Source organism: Lontra canadensis, unplaced genomic scaffold (genome assembly GCF_010015895.1).
Source record: "Lontra canadensis isolate GAN:19392208 unplaced genomic scaffold, GSC_riverotter_1.0 scaffold64, whole genome shotgun sequence".
NCBI lineage: Eukaryota > Metazoa > Chordata > Mammalia > Carnivora > Mustelidae > Lontra > Lontra canadensis.
Genome location: NW_022631058.1, coordinates 10,455,356 through 10,474,172, shown reverse-complemented (window position 1 = coordinate 10,474,172; position 18,817 = coordinate 10,455,356). Strand labels below are relative to the sequence as shown.

The 18,817-nt window shown below is 48.4% G+C and overlaps 1 protein-coding gene across 3 annotated transcripts in view; it reads left to right on the top strand.

The window, feature by feature from the left end:
• TTC7B (tetratricopeptide repeat domain 7B) overlaps positions 1-18,817 on the top strand; it is a 246,743-nt gene that overhangs the window by 187,251 nt on the left and 40,675 nt on the right. The window contains exons 17-20 of one of the 3 annotated variants that reach the window (XM_032878626.1): positions 190-287; positions 4,749-4,913; positions 7,251-7,301; positions 16,186-16,326. In XM_032878626.1, coding sequence (XP_032734517.1) covers positions 190-287; positions 4,749-4,913; positions 7,251-7,301; positions 16,186-16,326 — 455 coding nt within the window. The remainder of the gene's footprint in view (positions 1-189; positions 288-4,748; positions 4,914-7,250; positions 7,302-16,185; positions 16,327-18,817) is intronic. The other 2 variants (XM_032878627.1, XM_032878628.1) reach the window with 2 other exon arrangements.

The window sequence follows — 18,817 nt, the reverse complement described above, 5'->3', positions numbered from 1 at the left end:
AACATGGAAAGGGATCCCAGTGCCGGCCAAGCCAGGACACAGGATGCCTGGTAGGCAACGGAGAGGGGCTAAGGAGCGTCCCAAACGCACAAAAATTGTTACTGCACATCAGGGGTTGGCGATGGTTGATTCTGTGTCTCTCCCTCTGCCCCTTTTCCCATGACTGACCTCTGCAGCTGTGTTTTGCAGTGATTCTGGACGTGGGAGCAGCCTCTTAGATAGAACCATTGCTGACAGACGACAGCTTAACACAATTACTTTGCCAGACTTCAGCGATCCCGAGACAGGTGAGAATAACAGACCAAAGGGGACGGAGCGGTGTCCGCGAGCGCGTGGGGCCTGGCCCCAAGTGGCGAGTGGCGTGGAACAAAGACTGCCAGGGCCGGGGCTCAGAAACGCTCCTCACGCTGAGGTTAAACTCAGTCGAGGCATGTTTTCTCCAGTGTCTTTCCAAGTGTGTGTTCACAGTGGGGGACACGCTGGTGCCTGGCTGGCACAGTTCTTTGAGATCTTTCTATTTTACCCCATGCTCTCAAAGCCTCAAATTCAAGACTAAAATTAGATTTTTCACATCCCCATGAAGCTTCCCCTCTGCTTTTCGGTTTCTCCCTCTCTAAGTTTCAGATCTTGCTGAAATCAGGTTTTGATTTTTAATCAGTTGAACATAGGAACATCCCTTCCCCCCCACCCCGCCCCCAGCAAAAAGGCCCTTTAGGGACACAGGTGGGTCCTAAGCTTCTGATTCTCCTGTCCCCTGAGCAAACGTGTACAACCTTGTCATTTGCGTTTCCACATTTGCCTGAGTACAGAGGAGTAAATATGCCTCTGTCGTTTTCAAAACTCCAAACAAGTAATTCTAATAGTTCTACCGACTGTTCAGTGGCTATTTGGAAAGAAGTTCCCCTCTGCTTCAGGCCTCAAAGGTAGTTCCAGAGCATGATTTGAAAGAAAGCTGGTGCTGTTGCTTCTTCAGCCCCCCACGCCCCCCACCACGCCCCCACAGAGGGCCTGTGTAAGGCTTGCTCTCCATCCGGGTGTGCCTCCTCTTTTCTGGCTGGCTTCATGAAGGGAGCTGCCATGTCCCTCTCCTGACCTTGTGACAGTCCCCAGCCTCTGCCCAGGTCCTTCCAGAGAAATCCAGAGAGCAGCCCACAGGTATGCACAGCCGTCTTCCGAAAAATCTTGGCCCTGGCAAGATGGGAGAGAGACCACCTCTAGAAGCCAGCTGTGCTCCTCGCCGAGCCCATGCCCACAGCTGCCTGCAGACTGCATTCCTTTGCTAGGCTCCATTTGACCAAAGTTAAGGTCAGCTTGAGAAGTCTGATCCCAGGGCCCCGGGGCTCCCAGCTCAAGAGAGTGTTGGGTCTTGGATGCCACGAATTGCAGATCAGTGCAGGTGAACAGGGCTGAAGCCCACTGCTCAAAATGCAGACTGACAAAGCCACAAAGAAACTCAGCCCCTGCAGTGACCTGCCCCCATGGACCAGCAGTCCTGGTGGGGGAGCCTCTGACTTTGCATAGCACAGCAGTCCTTCTAGAGACTCAATGGAACCCCCTCGTTGCTGGAGAGGGAGGACAGGGCCATAGGCTTTAGCCACTGCGAGGTGAGGCTGGGACACAGTCGGAGGGAGAAGGAGGTGAAGCTCACTAAGGCACCAGCAGCAATTTGGGCTGATTCAGAACAGCTGCCGCGCCTGCCCGGGGCTGTCTCCCCCCTTCTGCCCCCTCCTCAGGATCCTGTGAGGACAGTCCTACTAAATTCAGGCCCCTTTCCTTCCAGCTGGCCTGGACCTTAATTTCCCCTGCAGTCCCAAGACTCGAATGCCACATCGCATCGAATACAGATTATGGCAGAACAGAAGCGAGGCCCTTGTTATTTGTTTTCCCCTTTGCCCCGTGGGACATTTCCCCTGGAGACTTCAGGAGTGTCCCCGGGCAGGTTAGACCTTCTGAGATGCAGGAGGGTCCAGGTGAAGTGTATACAGGGCGGGGCGCAGTGAGGGCGTTGCCGCACCCTGGTCCCTAGTGGGGTTGGGGCCTCTGCTCCATCCCTCCCGCTGGGAGCCCAGGGGGTTGGAGTGGGGCGTTGACACAGATGCCCTAGGACAACAGGACCACGGCACCGCCTCCAGGCCTGGCCACTGGCCATTTTACTGTTGTTGTAGGATCCCTGCAAGACGATTCCTGTAGGAATCGTCTTTCACCGGTCCTGCCCTCAGAGCCCCCAGTTATTGGTTTACACACCACTACCTACTTACCCAGGAGGCCAGGGAATCAGAAATGGGGAAGGCCACATTAGGAGGGCTTATCAATGCCAACTGGTTGTAAATGAGGGTAGAACACTCTGAAATGACGATTGAAATCAAAGAGACAAAAATGAGGAAGACGCATCTAAAAACAGAAAGTGTGCCTCCATCTTGATTCCTGGAGCCCAGTTTCCTGTAGTTCAGCCCGGGGGGTGAGGGGAGGGACCAGCAGAGGGCCAGCACACTCTCACTTGTACACCTCTGTGGATGGCCTGACTTGGGAACATCCCACAGAGTCTACGTTCTGATTCACAAGGTGCCATAGAGAAGTTTTGCTCCCATCCCTGCACCTTCATCTTGTTTTTACCTGAAGGTGACCATTTTTATTAATGTTGTGGTTGCCCTTCCAGTGTTTTCTTCACGCAAACAATCATAGATAAGATTTCCCATGTTCCCCTACGTCAAAATTAGCATAATGCTGTGTAGCTGTGCCATCGAGCACCTGGCACTTTTCAGTTCACGCACGTCCCGAACGAAGACCCTTCCATAGCCACCTGCAGAGAACGTCCACGTCCTCTACGGCAACGTGGCATTCTGTGATGCAGGCTTCACACTTCGAGATTCTCCATCCCATCTTCCTCCTTCTCTTTGCCACGGTCTTCAGTGCACGTGAGGGAGGAGGTTGGCCAGTTTTGAATGGCACTGCTCATTTAGGGAAGCAACTGGGCTATCGAGGAAAAGAGAAAAGGAACTTATCCAAGGTAATAACGGTCCCAAATCGAAACAAAGTGACTGAGGTCTGCTGTGGTGTGAGAGGACCCAGCCCTAGCAGGGGACAGCTCGCTGATAGTATTGGTCCATGCCCCACCTGGTGCTTCTCTCCTTTCCTGAATTCCCTAATTTAAAGGGCCTGGGCATCTGACACGAGTGAAGCCACACAGTGCTGGCATCCACAAGGACGTGGCCAAGGCCATGGTGAACCTCCACCACCGTGACCCTGTCCATTCTCCGTCACCCAGGGTGCAGATAGAGAGTCCTTTGTGAAGCCACAGGCCCTCTTGGATCCCTTTTTTTGTGTGTTCCAGAACTAAAATGTATTTCCTTTTTGTTTTTGTGTTTTTTAATTTTCTATTGTGGAAAATGTTCAAATGTATTGCAACAGAGGCACCAATATAATGAATCCCCATGTGCCTACCACCAGCTTTCAATGATTAGTATTCCTTTTTCATCATCTCTCCTGTCCCACACTTAGTTTTTATAGAGTATTTTAAGGCAAATCCCAGACATCATATTTCATATACTAAAATTTCAGTATAAACGTCAAAGAGATAAGAACGCTTAAAAACTAGAAGCACAGTGCCGTTATTATACATCTGGATCATTTTAAGATGCGGGCTTAGCATTATTGATTTGGGAAGTGGCTAATTAACTAGGATGTGGTTTTCTACCTCTGAAATTGCCCATTTGAACATCTATGGAATACCGTAAGGGGAACTAGAAGCTTGGGACTGGCCCAGTCCACCATGGCTAATGGAGTAGGTATGATTTCATTAAGTGGATGTGGCAAATTGGAAAAGCCCCAAAACAACATGATTTCCCTTCCGTTGTCACCTCTGGCTCCCCTTCCCCCACCTCTAATAGGTCCCAGCCTTGGAAAAAAGAGGAATCAGAGTGACAGTCTTAGCGTTGAAGCTATGAATCATTGTCTTTTCTTAGGAATAAGTTGGTAGTTCCTTAAATAGAGGATGAGAAAAAATGTTTTTTTCTTCCTTTTGCCTTCAAAACAGGATGTGGAGTAAGGCGGTTTATCTCTAATCATTGGTAGATACCAGACACCTCTCCAAAGCAAAATTATTCTTTTACCGTGAAAGTTTGGTCCATTGTGCCTGGGACAATTTTTCATTGTAGCCGTGGTTGTCTGCCTGTTAATGGATATGTCTCCAGTGGCAAGGCATGAAGGTGGTGGTGACAGCTTCTTTCCAAAGTGCCCAGCCTGTGCACCCTTCTCTCCATTGTCACGATGCTGGGACCATGACCTATGGTTATACCTCAGTATCTCTACCTAGGAAAACCTTCACTTTCAAGTAAACTTTATATAAGTGCTTCTCATAAAAATTAAATCTAGAAATAGCCGGGGTCTGTACCTTTCCAACTGAAAAGTGGTCTCCTCTAGAATATCCTGGATATTGTAGGTTAAAGATGTATTATTTTCAGCGGATCATGCTGCCGAGTCTGTGCCCAGGTAAATCTGAGTTATTTTTATTCCGTGGTGTTGTTGCAGAACAGTTAAATAACCAGTGGAAAAAAAAACAGCAAATTTGTTTTCTTCGAAAAACACTTGTATTCTATTGTCCAGTAGAGGAATGATTGTGTATTACATGACCTCATTTTCTTTGCAGCTTATGTGAGTATATTAAAAGCTAGTTTATTTTTTCCTTTGTGTCTCTAAAGCTTTTTTTTTTTTTGCCTTTATCTTTTTTTTTTTCTCTTTCACTTTTTTAGTGTCAGATACCTCCTCCTCCTCCTCTTCTCTTTCAAGAACCGAATCTCCTCTCCACCTGTTTGTGTCTCCTCATCTTCGTTCTCATCCTAAACCTGACATCTTTGTGTGGCCCCCTGCGGCTCATTCATTCAATGACCCAAGTCCCCGCCAGGAACCCTCTCTGTGTAAACATGTTTATGGTTTTTCCTTTCTTGTTAGACCTGCTTCATTTGCCTGATGTTTCATTTTCTGATAATCTTCCTAACTGATAAGCTGGATAGAAAACTCCATCAAATTTATCGGAGAGGAAAATCTTGCCAGTTTGAAAATCCCAAAGCTGTGTGGGGCAGAAGGAGACATTGGTGCCCAAGTTCCAACCTCTTTTTTAAAAAAGTGAAAGAGACCTGTTTTGAGCAGGATAAATAGAAGCTTTTCTAGACAATGCTTCTGGTTCTCGGCATACTTGTCTGCTTTCCTGGAGTTAATATACATGCATAAATATCCCATTTTTTAAAAAGGCCAATTAGAACATTTTGCACATAATTTATTTCTATGAATTTCTGATTTTCTACTTAGAAATTAATTCAACAAGCATACAGTGATCAAGGTGAGATCATAAAGATAATGGTCATAAGCCCTTAAATTTGTGGTTCTCAAACTTGACTGTGCATTAAAATCACAGAAATAGCTTTGAAAACTGCACATCCCCTGAGCCCCACCCCTAGAGTTTATGATTCAGTAGCCTGAGCTGGAGCCCACGCATGTGGATTTACAGAGAACCCACTGAGGATTCCTGGGCCAATGGGTCAGGTACTACGTCTTGAGAAACATGCTCTAAATTGTTCTCCATTTGCAAGGAAGGAAAATGTAGGGTTTGTGGGGAAACCTATGAAACTAGGCAGAGAAATTGGACAGTGTTTTAATCTAATCTTGCCTTTAAATAATACAAAAATTTGGAAGTCTGTTTTACCGTGTTCAGGGAGCTGTCCATTTAACAAACAAACAAACAGATTCCTGTATTAAAATGAAACACTGGTTGATCAGGTCCTTAAATGAGACCTAAATGTGGGTCTCACCAGGAGGGGCCAAGCCTGCCTTCTTTCACTCATTTATTCTATGTTCGCTTTTCCTGCGGCATTGCCAGAAAATTTAATCTCTGTATCCACGATTTATAAGGGCTCATCTCTGTCCCAAGTGCTCAGTTATATGCTGAACAAAAGCTCCTGAGGGGAGCTGCTGCCAGAAAGAACTACTTTCTCTAATGGGCTCATCTTTCTGATGGCTACCCTGCTGTGTTAGACTCACACACACACGCAAAGTTGGGGCAGAAATGATGCTATCATCTAAAATAAGTCATCCAAACCAAGAAACGCTCTGGCTTTACTTTACTGCATAGTTAAGTGTTCTGAACTTGGCTTTCATGGCAATCCCGGCTTTATGAAATGCAAGGCGAAGATAATGTTTATAAACTGCTTATGTGGTTTTTAATCCATTTCTTAAAATAGACATTTTCCCTTTAATACAGTGCCCGCGGGCAACTGCCACCTTCCGCTTTTCTGGAAAAGGTGTTGCGTACATTGCCTTTTGCCCAGTTTTCTGTCTTCAAATGGGATCTTACCGTTCTAGAATAGCATAACAGATTCCCAGTGGCCCGGCCACTCCCATTGCACAACAAACCCACCTACCTCTACCCCCGCCAGTGTTTGTCTTGTCACATCCCAGAGAGCCCAGCGTTCCTTTAAACCTTTGAAGACTGAGATCCTCTCTGGTGAGACACCTGATACCCGATTAATTAGTAAATTGTTAGGGCGATGAGCACCCCTGGGCTTTCTGCTGAATGTGCTGTGTCCCAAGCAGGGTTCAATTGTTTATTCTTTGTGAAACTATGAGTCATCTCTTGCCCTTAGGGAGTGCCTCACAGGTGCCCAGGTGATGTGCCGAGAATCTTTTTCTCGACCATAGCTACCACATTTAGAGAAGCATACCGTACATTACTGATAGATATAAAATTTCTTGATTAGAAGTGTAATGAATTTGAATCCTGGCTCCTTTCCTGAGGACAGATAGCCAAGGCCTGAAGTTCTCTGAATTTCTCTCTCCAATCCTTTGACTTCAGAGGAGTGAAAACTAGCCCAAGTCTACAAACTATTAGAATCGTGATTAGGGTTAATGGTGGAAGGATCTGAAAACCTCTTGTTTGATTATTTTTCCCTTCCCTTTGGAATTTCCTGCCCTGGAAACAAAACACATTACATGGGTTGGTCAGCTTTCATGTGCTGGGTGAACGTTTAAATGTAGAAGGGAATGCCCAGTTGGCCTTTCTTTGGTTTCAAAAAAACAAAACACAAAAAACATTGTTAGTGGAAAAACATGTGTCACTCTTGAATTGAAATCTAATTTGAGACAGCCAGACTTACAGTTGGAAGGTTATTAGAACTCTATTTGCTTTCTTAGCCTTAATTTTGATTTTTCAAATGTTTCGTTTCTTGGTTTTAATTTTTGATTTGATTTGTTGTTCCAAGGCAACTCTCCAGAAGTATACTTTCATGGTTTTCCCTCCCTTTTTTCAGTTAGTAAGTAGTTTACTGATCTATCTATTAACCTTTCTGAGGGTCTCCAGAATCACGCTTCCTCCACCGTGGAACGTGTGTTGCAGTTGTGGATCGTGGGGAATGCTGAGATGACATGGGTGTGAGGCTGCCACCTGCTTGTCCACTCTGCTACCTGGGGCCCTTCTCTCCTGAGATGCTAATGTGTTCCTCCCCCGACACGCTCCGCCCCCTCACCGCCCCGCCCCAACCCCCTGCCGCCTGGGTGTAAGCACTGGGGAGGCAGTACTTCTCTGGGAGGGACTACAGAAGGAGGCAGTGCAGGAAAGATGTCCGAGTCAGGCCTCCAGTGGATTGGCCACACACAACACCCCCCCACCCCCCACCCCCGTGCTGATCGGAAGTGTGAGATGCTCCGCCACCCCCCACCAAGTGCGGGTCATCTGAATTTGGGGTAGAGGGAACCAATTGAAACACGAAATTTTTTTCCAGTTCAACCATTATTACTATTTAGAAGAGCAATTCTAATAATTAATTTTCCTTAAAAAAGGTGAAAGAGACTTCATAAAATTTAACCTGCATCTAACCAAACTGAAAGGACACTAAGCAGTTCCCCAGGCATAGGACTAATACTCTCAATGGTGTTCTTTTAAGGCATGAGTGAATTATTTTTCCAAGGATGTTTCCTAGACTGCAGATTCTCTGTGGTCAAATATTTTGGGGAAATATCGCATCTCCCTCTCAGAGACTGACAGTTCATACTGGCACATCAAAGGCTCTGAGAAGTCCTGCAGTTTAAAAAAGTCAAGGTTCTGAAGTTTGACCCCTTGTTCCCCAGCTAATTTCATCATTTTCTCACCCTATGGAATCAGTGTCCCAGGGACTGCATTTTTAGAAATGCTAATGCATGTAATAGTGAACCAGGCTATTTGAATGATCTGAGCCTTTACTTCTTAGAGCAAATATTCCTCTCAGGGGAGCTGATTTCCCCCTCTGAAATCCAGCTCAGCTTAGATATGACTTTATTTCTGGCTTTTGAAAGTGTCCATACAAATAAAATATTTTTTAAATGAATAAAAGTCCACGGTAGAAGAGAATTGTTTGGTATTGTCATTACATTAGGGTTTTAAAGGAAAACAAGTTTCACTGCCAGGGTTCTTTCAAATCAAGCTCCTCAGATACATTAAAAAGATTTGTTTTTTAAGAAAGTCAGGTTACACTAGAATCTTCAGGCAGCCCTCATTACTTACAGTGAGGCTCAGTGCATTTATACAAGGGACATAACTATCTTCCGTGGAAACCACTCCAGCTCTCCAAAGTCAGGAAAGCTAGGTTCAAGGACCGGTTCTGCAGAAGAACCCAGGCAGCTCATTTAATCTCCCTGCACCTTAGCTTCCCTATCTGTAAGGACGTCAGTTTACTAATCCTGTTCACACACGCCTTTATGGCGTGCCAGGAGCTCAGCCTGATCTCCAGGCCTGGGTCAGGTGCCCCCTCCCGAGTGACAGCGGGCAGCTGTGGCTCTCGCAGGGAGGTGGCCGCCGGGTGGTAGGAGCCCTATTGGGACACACTCTGTGCTCTCCACTCTCCACGTGGGCTGCTCACCACTCCTTAGACCTGGAGATCCCAGGCGCCCCCATTCTTGAGCGCTCTCGCAGTCATCTTGGAGGAAAATGCATGTTGACGTTTTATTCGCCTCTCCAAGAAGGTGCTAAAATCAGGAATTCCGACTTGGGTTCTTGGCTCGGTGTTTCAGATCACTGATTCCAGTGAGACTGCTGCTCTCTTTAGGAACGCGGAACCCCGGGGAAGAGAATCAGCGGAGTCATGACAAAACACACCTCTTAAATGAAATAAGGTTGAGAAACAAATTCAAGGTCGTTACTTTCCCCCCTTTTCTTTTGGCCAGCATTTCATTATTGACTTTGCATTTTCTGACATTTAATACTGTATCTCTCGATCGGGAAATGACTAGTCCGTGGGGTGTACATTTCACCCTCTGCTCCTGCTTAACAGAATAAAGTCAGGTTTTTAGAATCTGTGTATGAAAACATCACTCCAGTGATGACCCCACTGCTCTTGCGGGGTGGCGGTTAAAAAAAAATAAGCCTCAATGATTCGAGGATGAAACTTTTCTTGCTATTTTAATGAAATTAAAATTAATTCTCCCCAATTAGTTCTGTGATGTCTTTCTTTAAATGAGATCAAAGACAGTTTTAGGAGATTGACGAGGCAGTAATAAGTGGCACTCAGACGGAAGTGAAGGAGTGTGTGTCCAGTAATGAGACCGTCACCCAAACTGGGGAGGCTTTTCCCAAAAGCTGCATTCAAAGACAAACGCAACCTTCCCCCAGCGCTTGAGTCCAGACGCACAGCCTCATGAATATGCAACAGGGAGGGTTTCTAGTGGAGATGAAAGCATCTGCCTGGTGTAGTCCTCCAGAAGGTACTGTCTCCAGCCCAGAGCCATGGCTCGGCTCGCTCTGACAGCTGGCCTCTTCCCGCATGCTTGCGAACGGCTTCCCGCCACGCTTCCCGTGTGCCCACCTGTCCCTGCCAACACCTGTCAGCAGCATGCCGGGCGCCCCCGCATGCCCACTGGTGGCCATAAACCCTAGTTTCCCCCCCCCACCCCCGCCTTAGTGGGATCCTTCCCTAAAGCTTTCCCCTGGGAGAACGTTTCCCCCCCTTCAGGAGAAGACACATTCTGTCAGGTTCCATGTGCTTGATATTCTGTTAAAGTCACTTGGAAATTGTGATCTCGTCTCGAGACCGTGGGTTTGGCTGTCCTGACTTACTTGGCTGTCTTCATCTCTTTTCCGCTCCATGGGAAAGGGGACTGTCTCCCAGAACGGGGACCAAAGTTATTTATCAGAGGAACCCACAGGCAGGAGAAGCCCCATTGTCAGGGGGAATCAGGCAGGAACGGCGGGCGCCTGCCAAGCGCTACAGTCCCACACCCTGTCAGACTGGCAGACACGCTACAGGGGACGTGGCTGCTGTCACGGAACTGAAGATACGCCAGGGAGGAGCCCCTTCACCCTAAACCCCACGTCAGCTTCCTCAGAGAAGCAGGACTGCCTCCAGCAAAAATGGGAATTGTCCTATAACATCGGGGGGGCGGGGGGTGGGGGCGGAATGTTTAATGTTTGAAGAAAAAAAGGTGTAGAGGCCAAGTGCCTAACTTGGTGCTTGGTGTGAGAGTGGACTGTCCCCCATCTTCAGAACAGAAGAGACAGTCCTCACTGGCTGCTGAGCTGTGTCTCCTGCAGCCCCGGGTACATGCTGGTTCTTAGAGCCCAGGTGGCAGGTGTGAGAAGGTCACCAGGCTGCCTGCAGTGAGCAGTGCTGGACTGATTTTACTTTCAAGCCTTAGCTCGAGAAAGACATTCTTTTCCTGTTAAAAATGAAGCATCGTAAGCAGAGCTCTCTGGCAAGAATGCTTAGTCATTCGGACCGCTGTTCAGTATTCGGGGTCTTGAAGAGGGAGACCGGCGGCCTCTTCCTTCCTGTTTGAGTTGTTTGGGGGTGGAGGGGGACAGCTTCTCAGAACTGGGAGCTGAATAAAGTCTAGTGACAGATAATATCGAATCATTTCAGACCTGAGGGGCACTAAGTGTGGAGGTTCACCAGCCGTTGGGGGCTGCTGTGTGCCCGCCCCTGAGTGGCTCTTTTTCTTTTCCGAAGAACATGGGGAGCACAGGTGTCTGCTGCTATGGGGTTCGTCGGGGAGAAGGTGGGTGCCCAGCGGAGAGAGGGGACTTTGGGCACAGCCGCAAGGCCCATCATCCCAGATTCATGCACACCAGGCATCTGAGTTAATTCTGGGGCTGGGAAGCCGCGAGCAGCCCAAAGCCCCAGCAAACTCATGTGGGATACGCAGTAAAGGATTTTCGTTGCACATCATGTGACACTTGGCCCTTGTTCCTGGACGCTGACGCATGCCCAGGCCCCAGGGGGGCGGAGATCCATCTAAGATGTAGTGTAGCTACGACATGCTGGGAAGATATGGGGGAGAGGGAGTTGCATGCCCTCAGAAGAGAGCCGCTCACCCAGTGCCACCAGAACAGTCAGGACAGCCGGATTGTAGAGGGAGGCTCTGCGTTCAGGAACCATGTTCGCGAAAACAGGCCTTATCGAACATAACCACGCCCCACCATCTCTTAGGCCTTATGCCTAACAAGATTGTTGCCTCCGAGATCCCTCTGAACGGTGAGATGGGGTTCACGTGCGATGCCCCCGGGGCGGTCTGTGTGAGGTCGAGCACAGGTATGGCGTGCTTTGGACAAGGGATTTTCTGAAAGGCTCCAGCTGCACCCGCAGTCTGAGCCGAGGCTCCCAGTGTCCCGTATGTGGCGGGGTTCCTCCACACGCCTCCACGCACGGTAGCAGCCTGGGTCAGGAAGCCTCGGGAAGGCTTCGGAGCTCGGACTCACGGCTTCCTGAGGTCAGTGACCTTGGTTCTGGGTCCCATCAGCCATGGGGAGCTGCCCGTCCAGTTCCCAGGTCCCCTTTGCTGCTTCCCTTCCCCCACAACCCCTCCAGACGAAAAGCCTGGATGTAGGGAAGAGAACAGTTCTTCAGGTGGCACTCTGCCTTTGGATCAGGAGTCCAAGACCACATTTTCCTTTGGGCATCTGGGTGGCAGAGAAGAGAAAGCAGTTGGCTTGAGGAGATCCAGATCTGCTCAGCGCCAGGGCATCTGAAGCCCCCTGGAGCATCTGGACAGTTAGCTCACGGAACCCAGACCCGATTTTCAGGCGCGCCCTTGGCTGCCTGCACCCGCTCTCGGTTTGGTTGGCTTTGCGGTGACTTTGCAGAGCCTCCTTGCCCTGTGGCTGAGGGAGCTGGGGGAGCACAGCAGCTGCTCAGCCTGCAGGGTGACGACGGTGATAAGCACGTCTCGAATTAATGTGATAAATAAGAGATGCCCACCAGCCAGGCACTCTCCCCGGCTTACCTCTTGAACCTGATTACGTGGAGGCTTATCCGTCCGGAGTCTTGGATCTCAAATGAGAAATATATCTTCTATTCCTCCCTCTGATTCCTTTTTTAAGCCTCAATTTGTCCATTTCCCTTAGGATAATAATCCCTTCCACCCCCACGTATACTGTGGGAATACATTTGCTTTGGTGAGAAAGACAAGGGTTGCCTTAAAAGAAAAAAAAATGTTGGTAAGAACTAGCATTTCTAGTTGTGTACCTACTTAGACCAAAATCTGTTTTGATAGAGGATCTATTATCTGGCACTCACCGTTTCAGTCCTATGAGACAGTCACTTAAAGGCTGTTTTGTTTTTGGGTTTTTTGGTGTTGTTTTTTTTTTTAAATCAGATATAGCCGTTCTGATTCATAATGATGTTTATTTTTTTTCCTCCAAATTCTAATCCTGTGGAAGAATTTGACTGATTGTATTATTGCCAGGAATAGTAGAGGTTAACTATTCAGTAATGTTGCCCTTATTATTAGTCAACTGCTATTGTTAGCCAGTACCTAAATGCTCTAATACTCATCCCTAGTTTAGAACATGAAGGGTTTCTGCCCTTGGGAAACATGTGTTAAAAAGGGATCAGCTAGGAGGGAAATCCACAGTTCCCCTCGATATTTAAATGGGTTGGTTATATTGAAGACAGGGAAAGTTACGGAGTGAGGTATAGTGTGTAACCCTACGATGTGCCACAGTCATCTGTAGTCCTAGTGGCTGGAGGTGAGAACAGCCACACCGAGAAGCCCTTTGAGACAGTGAAGGTTCTGGCCCCTGAGTCCTTGTTAGGCCAGGAAAGTAGAGCACACAGACATGTTTCCAGAAGAGGGGACCTACCACTCTCTTCCACATTGCAGCACGTGACATGTCTGTCGGCAGTACTCATTCTGCAAGCATTTACCTAGTACCTCTCATGGGCCTGGCATTGTCAGCCTCTGAGAGCACCTTGATGTGGGGCCTGCCTCCATGCAGTGTAAGAGGAGAGACAGTGACATTAACAGAAAACAGTGTGGTCTGTGCAGTGGGTAGCCAGGTAGCCATAGCCACAGGGTGCTGGAAGAGCACTGAGGACCCAAGGCCCACCTTCTAACAGGGGTGTGACAGGGAAACAAAACGGAAGGCTCACGGCAGCCTTCCTGGAGGAGGTGGTAGTGGAGCTGGATGTAGAAGCCAGATTCAGAGTTAGACTACTGTTCGAGTCCTACTTTTGCCACCCACTGGGTGTACGGCTTTGGATAAGTTCATAAGCTCATTAAATCTCAGCTTCGTTATCTAAAGCATGCAGGTAACACCGTTAGCTGCCTCACAGAATTGTTTAAAGGTTAAATGAAATAATAAATGTAAAGTGCTCATCAGAGTTCCTGAAACCTGCCGTGGCTTGTAACTAAAACTGATAGTGACTACTGTCATCATTTGCCAGACCTTATTCATAGGGAAACACATTATTATGTGAATAATTATTTAGTTGTGTATAGCTATCACGAAGAGAAGGGACTTTAACAATGGTTCTGATTAATTCTTTTGCAGCCCAAATAAAACAGTGAATCCAAAAATCAAAATTAGCCCCTCCAAAAGTCACAGGTCCTCGTAGCAAAGGACCCGTAGAAACTAGGAGAAAAAAGGGTAGAATTTTTGTTTAGTATTTGTTCATTATTGTTAGTTGCAAATGAATTAGTGACTAAATATTTTAAGCATTTCTCAGTTTTGATTTCCAGTGTGGCAAAACATCAGTGGATACAACCCATATAAGCAGAATCTCTGGGCGGAGTCTTGGGAACTCTGCAGAGTCTATAAAAGGATCCTGAGACCAGGAGAATTGAGAACCAGTGTTCTAAGGAACAAGATCTTCCTGGAATGCTGTTCCCCTTGGGCTGCAGGGAATCAGGGGAGCACATGCTCCGTGCCTGGCATGTGTAGAAGACGCCTTCAGGCTTTTTTGACCAAATGTTAATAACAACTGCTTTCTGTCTCTCCTAGTGGGTGCCTCTCAATCTTGGCCACAGAGTAGAATCCCTGGAGTGATTCGCAAGAGGCCTGCCCATGCCAAACTCTTGCAAGAGTTAGGGATTTGGTTCGCCTGGGCCCAGCTACAGCATTGTGGTCTTTTAAATCTCCAAGTGATTCTTATCTGAAGCCCCGGTTGAGAACCACTGTTCAAGGTGGTCAGTGAGAAGGCGAACTGGCCTGGTGATGTCAGAGTATAGCAACAACAACCTTGTTTATTTAGTTGAAATTTAGCTGCTGCTAAAAGTCTCAGGAAAACTATATCAAATCCTTGTTCTCAAAGTTAAAATATTTCTTTTCCATAAAAAAGTCCAAAACAAAACCAGACCCAGGAAAAAAAAAATCGACAGCAGTCTAATCATTTTGCTGTTTTGATTTTTTTTCTTTTTTTTTTTTAAGTAGTCAGACACGCTTTGTCTAAGCAAGGGTCAGTCCTTAGCGGAACTTCCTGAGTTCTGGATCATGATGGCAACGGCTGGTGTCTTTTAACTGAGCCTCGGGTTCCTCCTCCCTGCAGCCCCGTTCCCTCTGCAGGACTCACTGGCCATTCACAGAGGCGCCCTCCTCTCGATCGTCCCCGTGGGTGCTCTGTGTGGCTTATCCACAGAAGGCAGATTCCCAGTCTGCTTCTGTCCACCTCCCGTTAGCCCCCTCCAGCAAACCCCCACTGAAGGATGTGACGGTATTCAGAAGTACCCATGTTTCCTTCATGTTGGAACGGTCATAGCACAATATGGGTGGCCAGCCTCTTGCCGCAAATACTCCCAAGATGAATCAATTGTGGTACATCTCAAAGCCCCAACAGAAATTACTTTTATACTCACAATTTCATCTTATCCAGAGTATAACCAGCTCCGGTTTTCTGGAGTGTTCAGTGTTTGTCTTTATCGATTATCACTATTTTAACACCATGTCGGAACGTCTCTCTCCCTGGTACCTTTCACAATAAATTAAAAATGAAGAATGCGGCCAGTGATATAAATATCAACAGTTCGCAGTTTGAAATAACTGAGATGCCTTCTCTCAGCTCCGAGACCACACCTCTAAGAGGGAGTGTCGGGGAGAGGTGAGGACCCAGCCCCCTGAGCAGGGAGTGGTCTCCAGCCACCAGGCCTCATAGATGGGCAACATGAGGAGGAAGGAGGCATTTGATTTCTGAATAGAAGTTCCTTTACCCACTTCCTTTGACTAGTGGATGTGCTTGGTCTGCTCATCTCCTTAGCTGTTTAGGACAAGTTTTGACCCTGAGGCACACGGATACCACTCCTGAGCCCAGGGGCGTTTGCTGTAGTCTGTCCTCCTAGTTCAACCTTGACAGTGGACATCTGCTTGAACCTAGGGCCAACGTGTGCTCTTCCTCCTATCGTTAGGTCATGTCCTAGAATGTGGTTCCAAATCTAGGGATGTTGGCCCACTCTTGAAGGCCAGGGAGAGCACTGGCAAGTTGCTGAGTTTGTCTTAAGAATGGCCTTCTCCATCCCCAGGAGGCAAGGCTGACTCCTGCCCAGCCCTCTGGTGGTTTCTAGGCTTAGACCCGGCCAGGCGTGCTCTGTTACTTCCCTTTGTGGTCCTTCATTTATGCCACGTTCCAGCATGAGCGTCACAGCCGTGTGTCCAGCTCTACCCCTCTCCTGCCCCCGAACACTCGCACTGTCTTAGACTCAGCTCCCGGATGGAGCACTTCCCCTAGCATGTGCTCTGGTTGTTGACGAAAGATTAGCTAGAGTGGAGGACGGAAACTCCCGTTCCAGGCCGTAATGCCTGTGGGTATTTCTTGGACATCCAACTTGGAGACACCATGGGGGAAGGAGTGTGTGTTCGTCTTGAACTTGTGTCTGTGTGCGGGAGGAGGCGGGTGGATGGCTGGTTGGGCAGGTCTGTCCTTTTACTTCTGATGCCGTCTTCTCGAAAACCCCCCACAGGCTCTGTCCACGCCACATCTGTGGCAGCATCCAGAGTGGAACAGGCACTGTCAGAAGTGGCCTCATCTCTGCAGAGCAGTGCCCCCAAGCAGGGCCCACTACACCCCTGGATGACGCTGGCCCAGATCTGGCTCCATGCAGGTATGGCTCTGCCCCCCCACCCCCACCCCTATGGCCGTGCCAGATGCCGGGGAAGCCTGTTTACCTATGACCCCTCTCTGGAGGGTTTTTGAGAGATCAAAGCAGTCACAGGTCAGAATGCCACAGCTGCTTTGCAAGAACCATGAGTTCCTCTGTGTCTCCCCGTCGTGCCCCAGAACCTGGTACAGAGCAGGCAGGCAGCCAAGATGACCCCATTGGCCTCTGAGAGGCCCAGGGAGATCACCAGGTGGGATGCCGGCTGTGTGCCCTCAGAGGAGCCAGAGAGCGACAGACATTGAGGCTTGCTTCGCAGGGGGCACAGCACGGCAGGGTGCCCCAGGCAGAAGTCCGGAAGTTCTGTCCTCTACCAGCTGTATAGACGGGACTAATCGCTTCACCTCAGCTGGGGCTTCCTCATCTTGGGGGTGGGGACAGAGGGGCAGGTACTAGCACCCACCTCCTGGGGTTGACGAGCTGGTACCTGGCACATTCCGCGGGGACATCTAGAGTCCCTGGGAGAGGGGACATGTGTGTCGGTGACTCAGAGGTCTTCATCAAACCCCGGGAAGGGGCAACACTTTCGATGTCCCTGCATACCCCCAACCTGGCACTCCTGCCAACCCACAGAGCAGGGAGAGGGGAGCAGCAGCCGCAGAACTGGAAACCAGCCCAGCGAGCGAGAGGACCGCCCCTCCTCCAGCTTCACATGGGTGCCGCTACTGAGCTGAAAATCCCCACGATCCATCCCACAAGCGGGCAGTGTAGCGAGGAGAACCCCACTAGGCAGAGGCTCTGGGCAAATGGTTGCTGGTGATTTACTGACATTATGTTTCTATACGAACGGTGAACTCTGTTCCTTGAGCTTTATCACTGGGTCTGCAAGATGTCACCTGGGCCTTCCCAGGCCGGACCCTCAGGGTGCACAGTGGAAGGTCAGGTTTGGCTGGGGAAAGTGCTTATTATCCACCATTGTCCGTCTGTTTACTCCTTTTTTGCCAAAGCTAATTGTGTGCTGGTCAGCCTTGTTTGGAACCGTTGGCAGACCTCCATGTATGAAAACGTGTTGGGATTCACCTGGCTGCAGTGTGTCGAGGTGCAGCTCAGCCAGGCTCCTCTGTGTTGGCATCTTTAATGGAGCCATAACAACTACCATAAATTAACAAATTACATTCTTCTAAGCAGAAGCACAAAAGAGGGATGATTCATGAATGTACTGATTGTTCTTCCAGTACAGACACTTGCCAGCATGTGGCCTCTCGCTGGGTCCCAGAGGAGCCAGCATGCAGGGTGTAGGGACAGTGGTAATGCCCTGCCCCCCACATCCTGTGTCCCCGTCCAGGGCCTGGCACCTGTCCCATTCAGTAGCCCTCACGAGCAGTGACTGCAGAGACCTCAGAGAGAAGCCTGGAAAGGCTGCAGAGTCTGGGCCAGGAGAGACCGGCTGACCCTGCAGGGTCAGTGTGGGGGGGCTGAGGTGTCTTTCGAATTGGAATCGAAAGCGAGATTTGAAGGGCCAGCGTCTTAAAAAAACCCAGCAGCGCTAAAGGCAATCCTTCAAGGCTGGAATGAACTTCCTTGACCTCACAGGCATTGCTCCTCTTCCCTGTTTCCTGGAAAAGTCAGTGACCCAAGTGAGGGTCAGTAAGTTCCAGGACTGTTTCTCCTGCTGGCTTCCTGCCCGTTTTTCAGTTATCCAGACTCTGTTCCTTTCTGTGTGTCCCCCGTGACTCTCAGGAGGAAATTTGGTAGCCACTGATTAGAACATTGAAGAACTTGGTGGCTAAGATTCAGTTTGGAGATGTCCTTGAATTTGGACCTAATTGTGTGATATCCACTTCTCATTGGCATAGCCTGTAGCACACGATAAACCTCTCGTTAGTTAATGGGTGTGCTTTTAACGTTCTATAAATTGGTGGGGTTGAACAATTAAAACGAACGCCAAACCTGCCTTCTAAACTCTGGACAGAATATGCAGGGGGCTTTTGTTGTACGAAGGAATTGAGTAAATTAGAATCTTTATAGGATTTGTGCCATATTGACTCTTTCAAAGCAATGACTTGGTTTACATCAAGATTTAGAACCGCATCATATATTCATATGGTCTTTGAACAGGTAACTTCAGAATGAACTCAGAGAACAGCTTCTTCTGATCTGTAAGGTTTTACCACCTGTGGTATGAGCTCTGCTGCTCCGACAGCCAAAATAACAGTGACTTACTGTTATTTTGGACAATTTACTTTTGGACAATTTATGGTTCCATCATTAGGTCTAAAGTATTATGGCCAGATTGTGTAAATTTTACAAGCTTTGGAAGAAACTTCCAAAGATCAAGGCCTAACACCCCCAGGCCATGGTGTTTCTGTGGCATTTGTGGGTCTCTTCTCTCTCAGTTGTTTTCTCTGGTGAGCTTAGTCTAGTGGGAGCTCGTGACAGGAGCCCATGGTGAGGGGACCCCAGATTTGAGGCTTGCAGGTGAAGTCATTCTGAGACA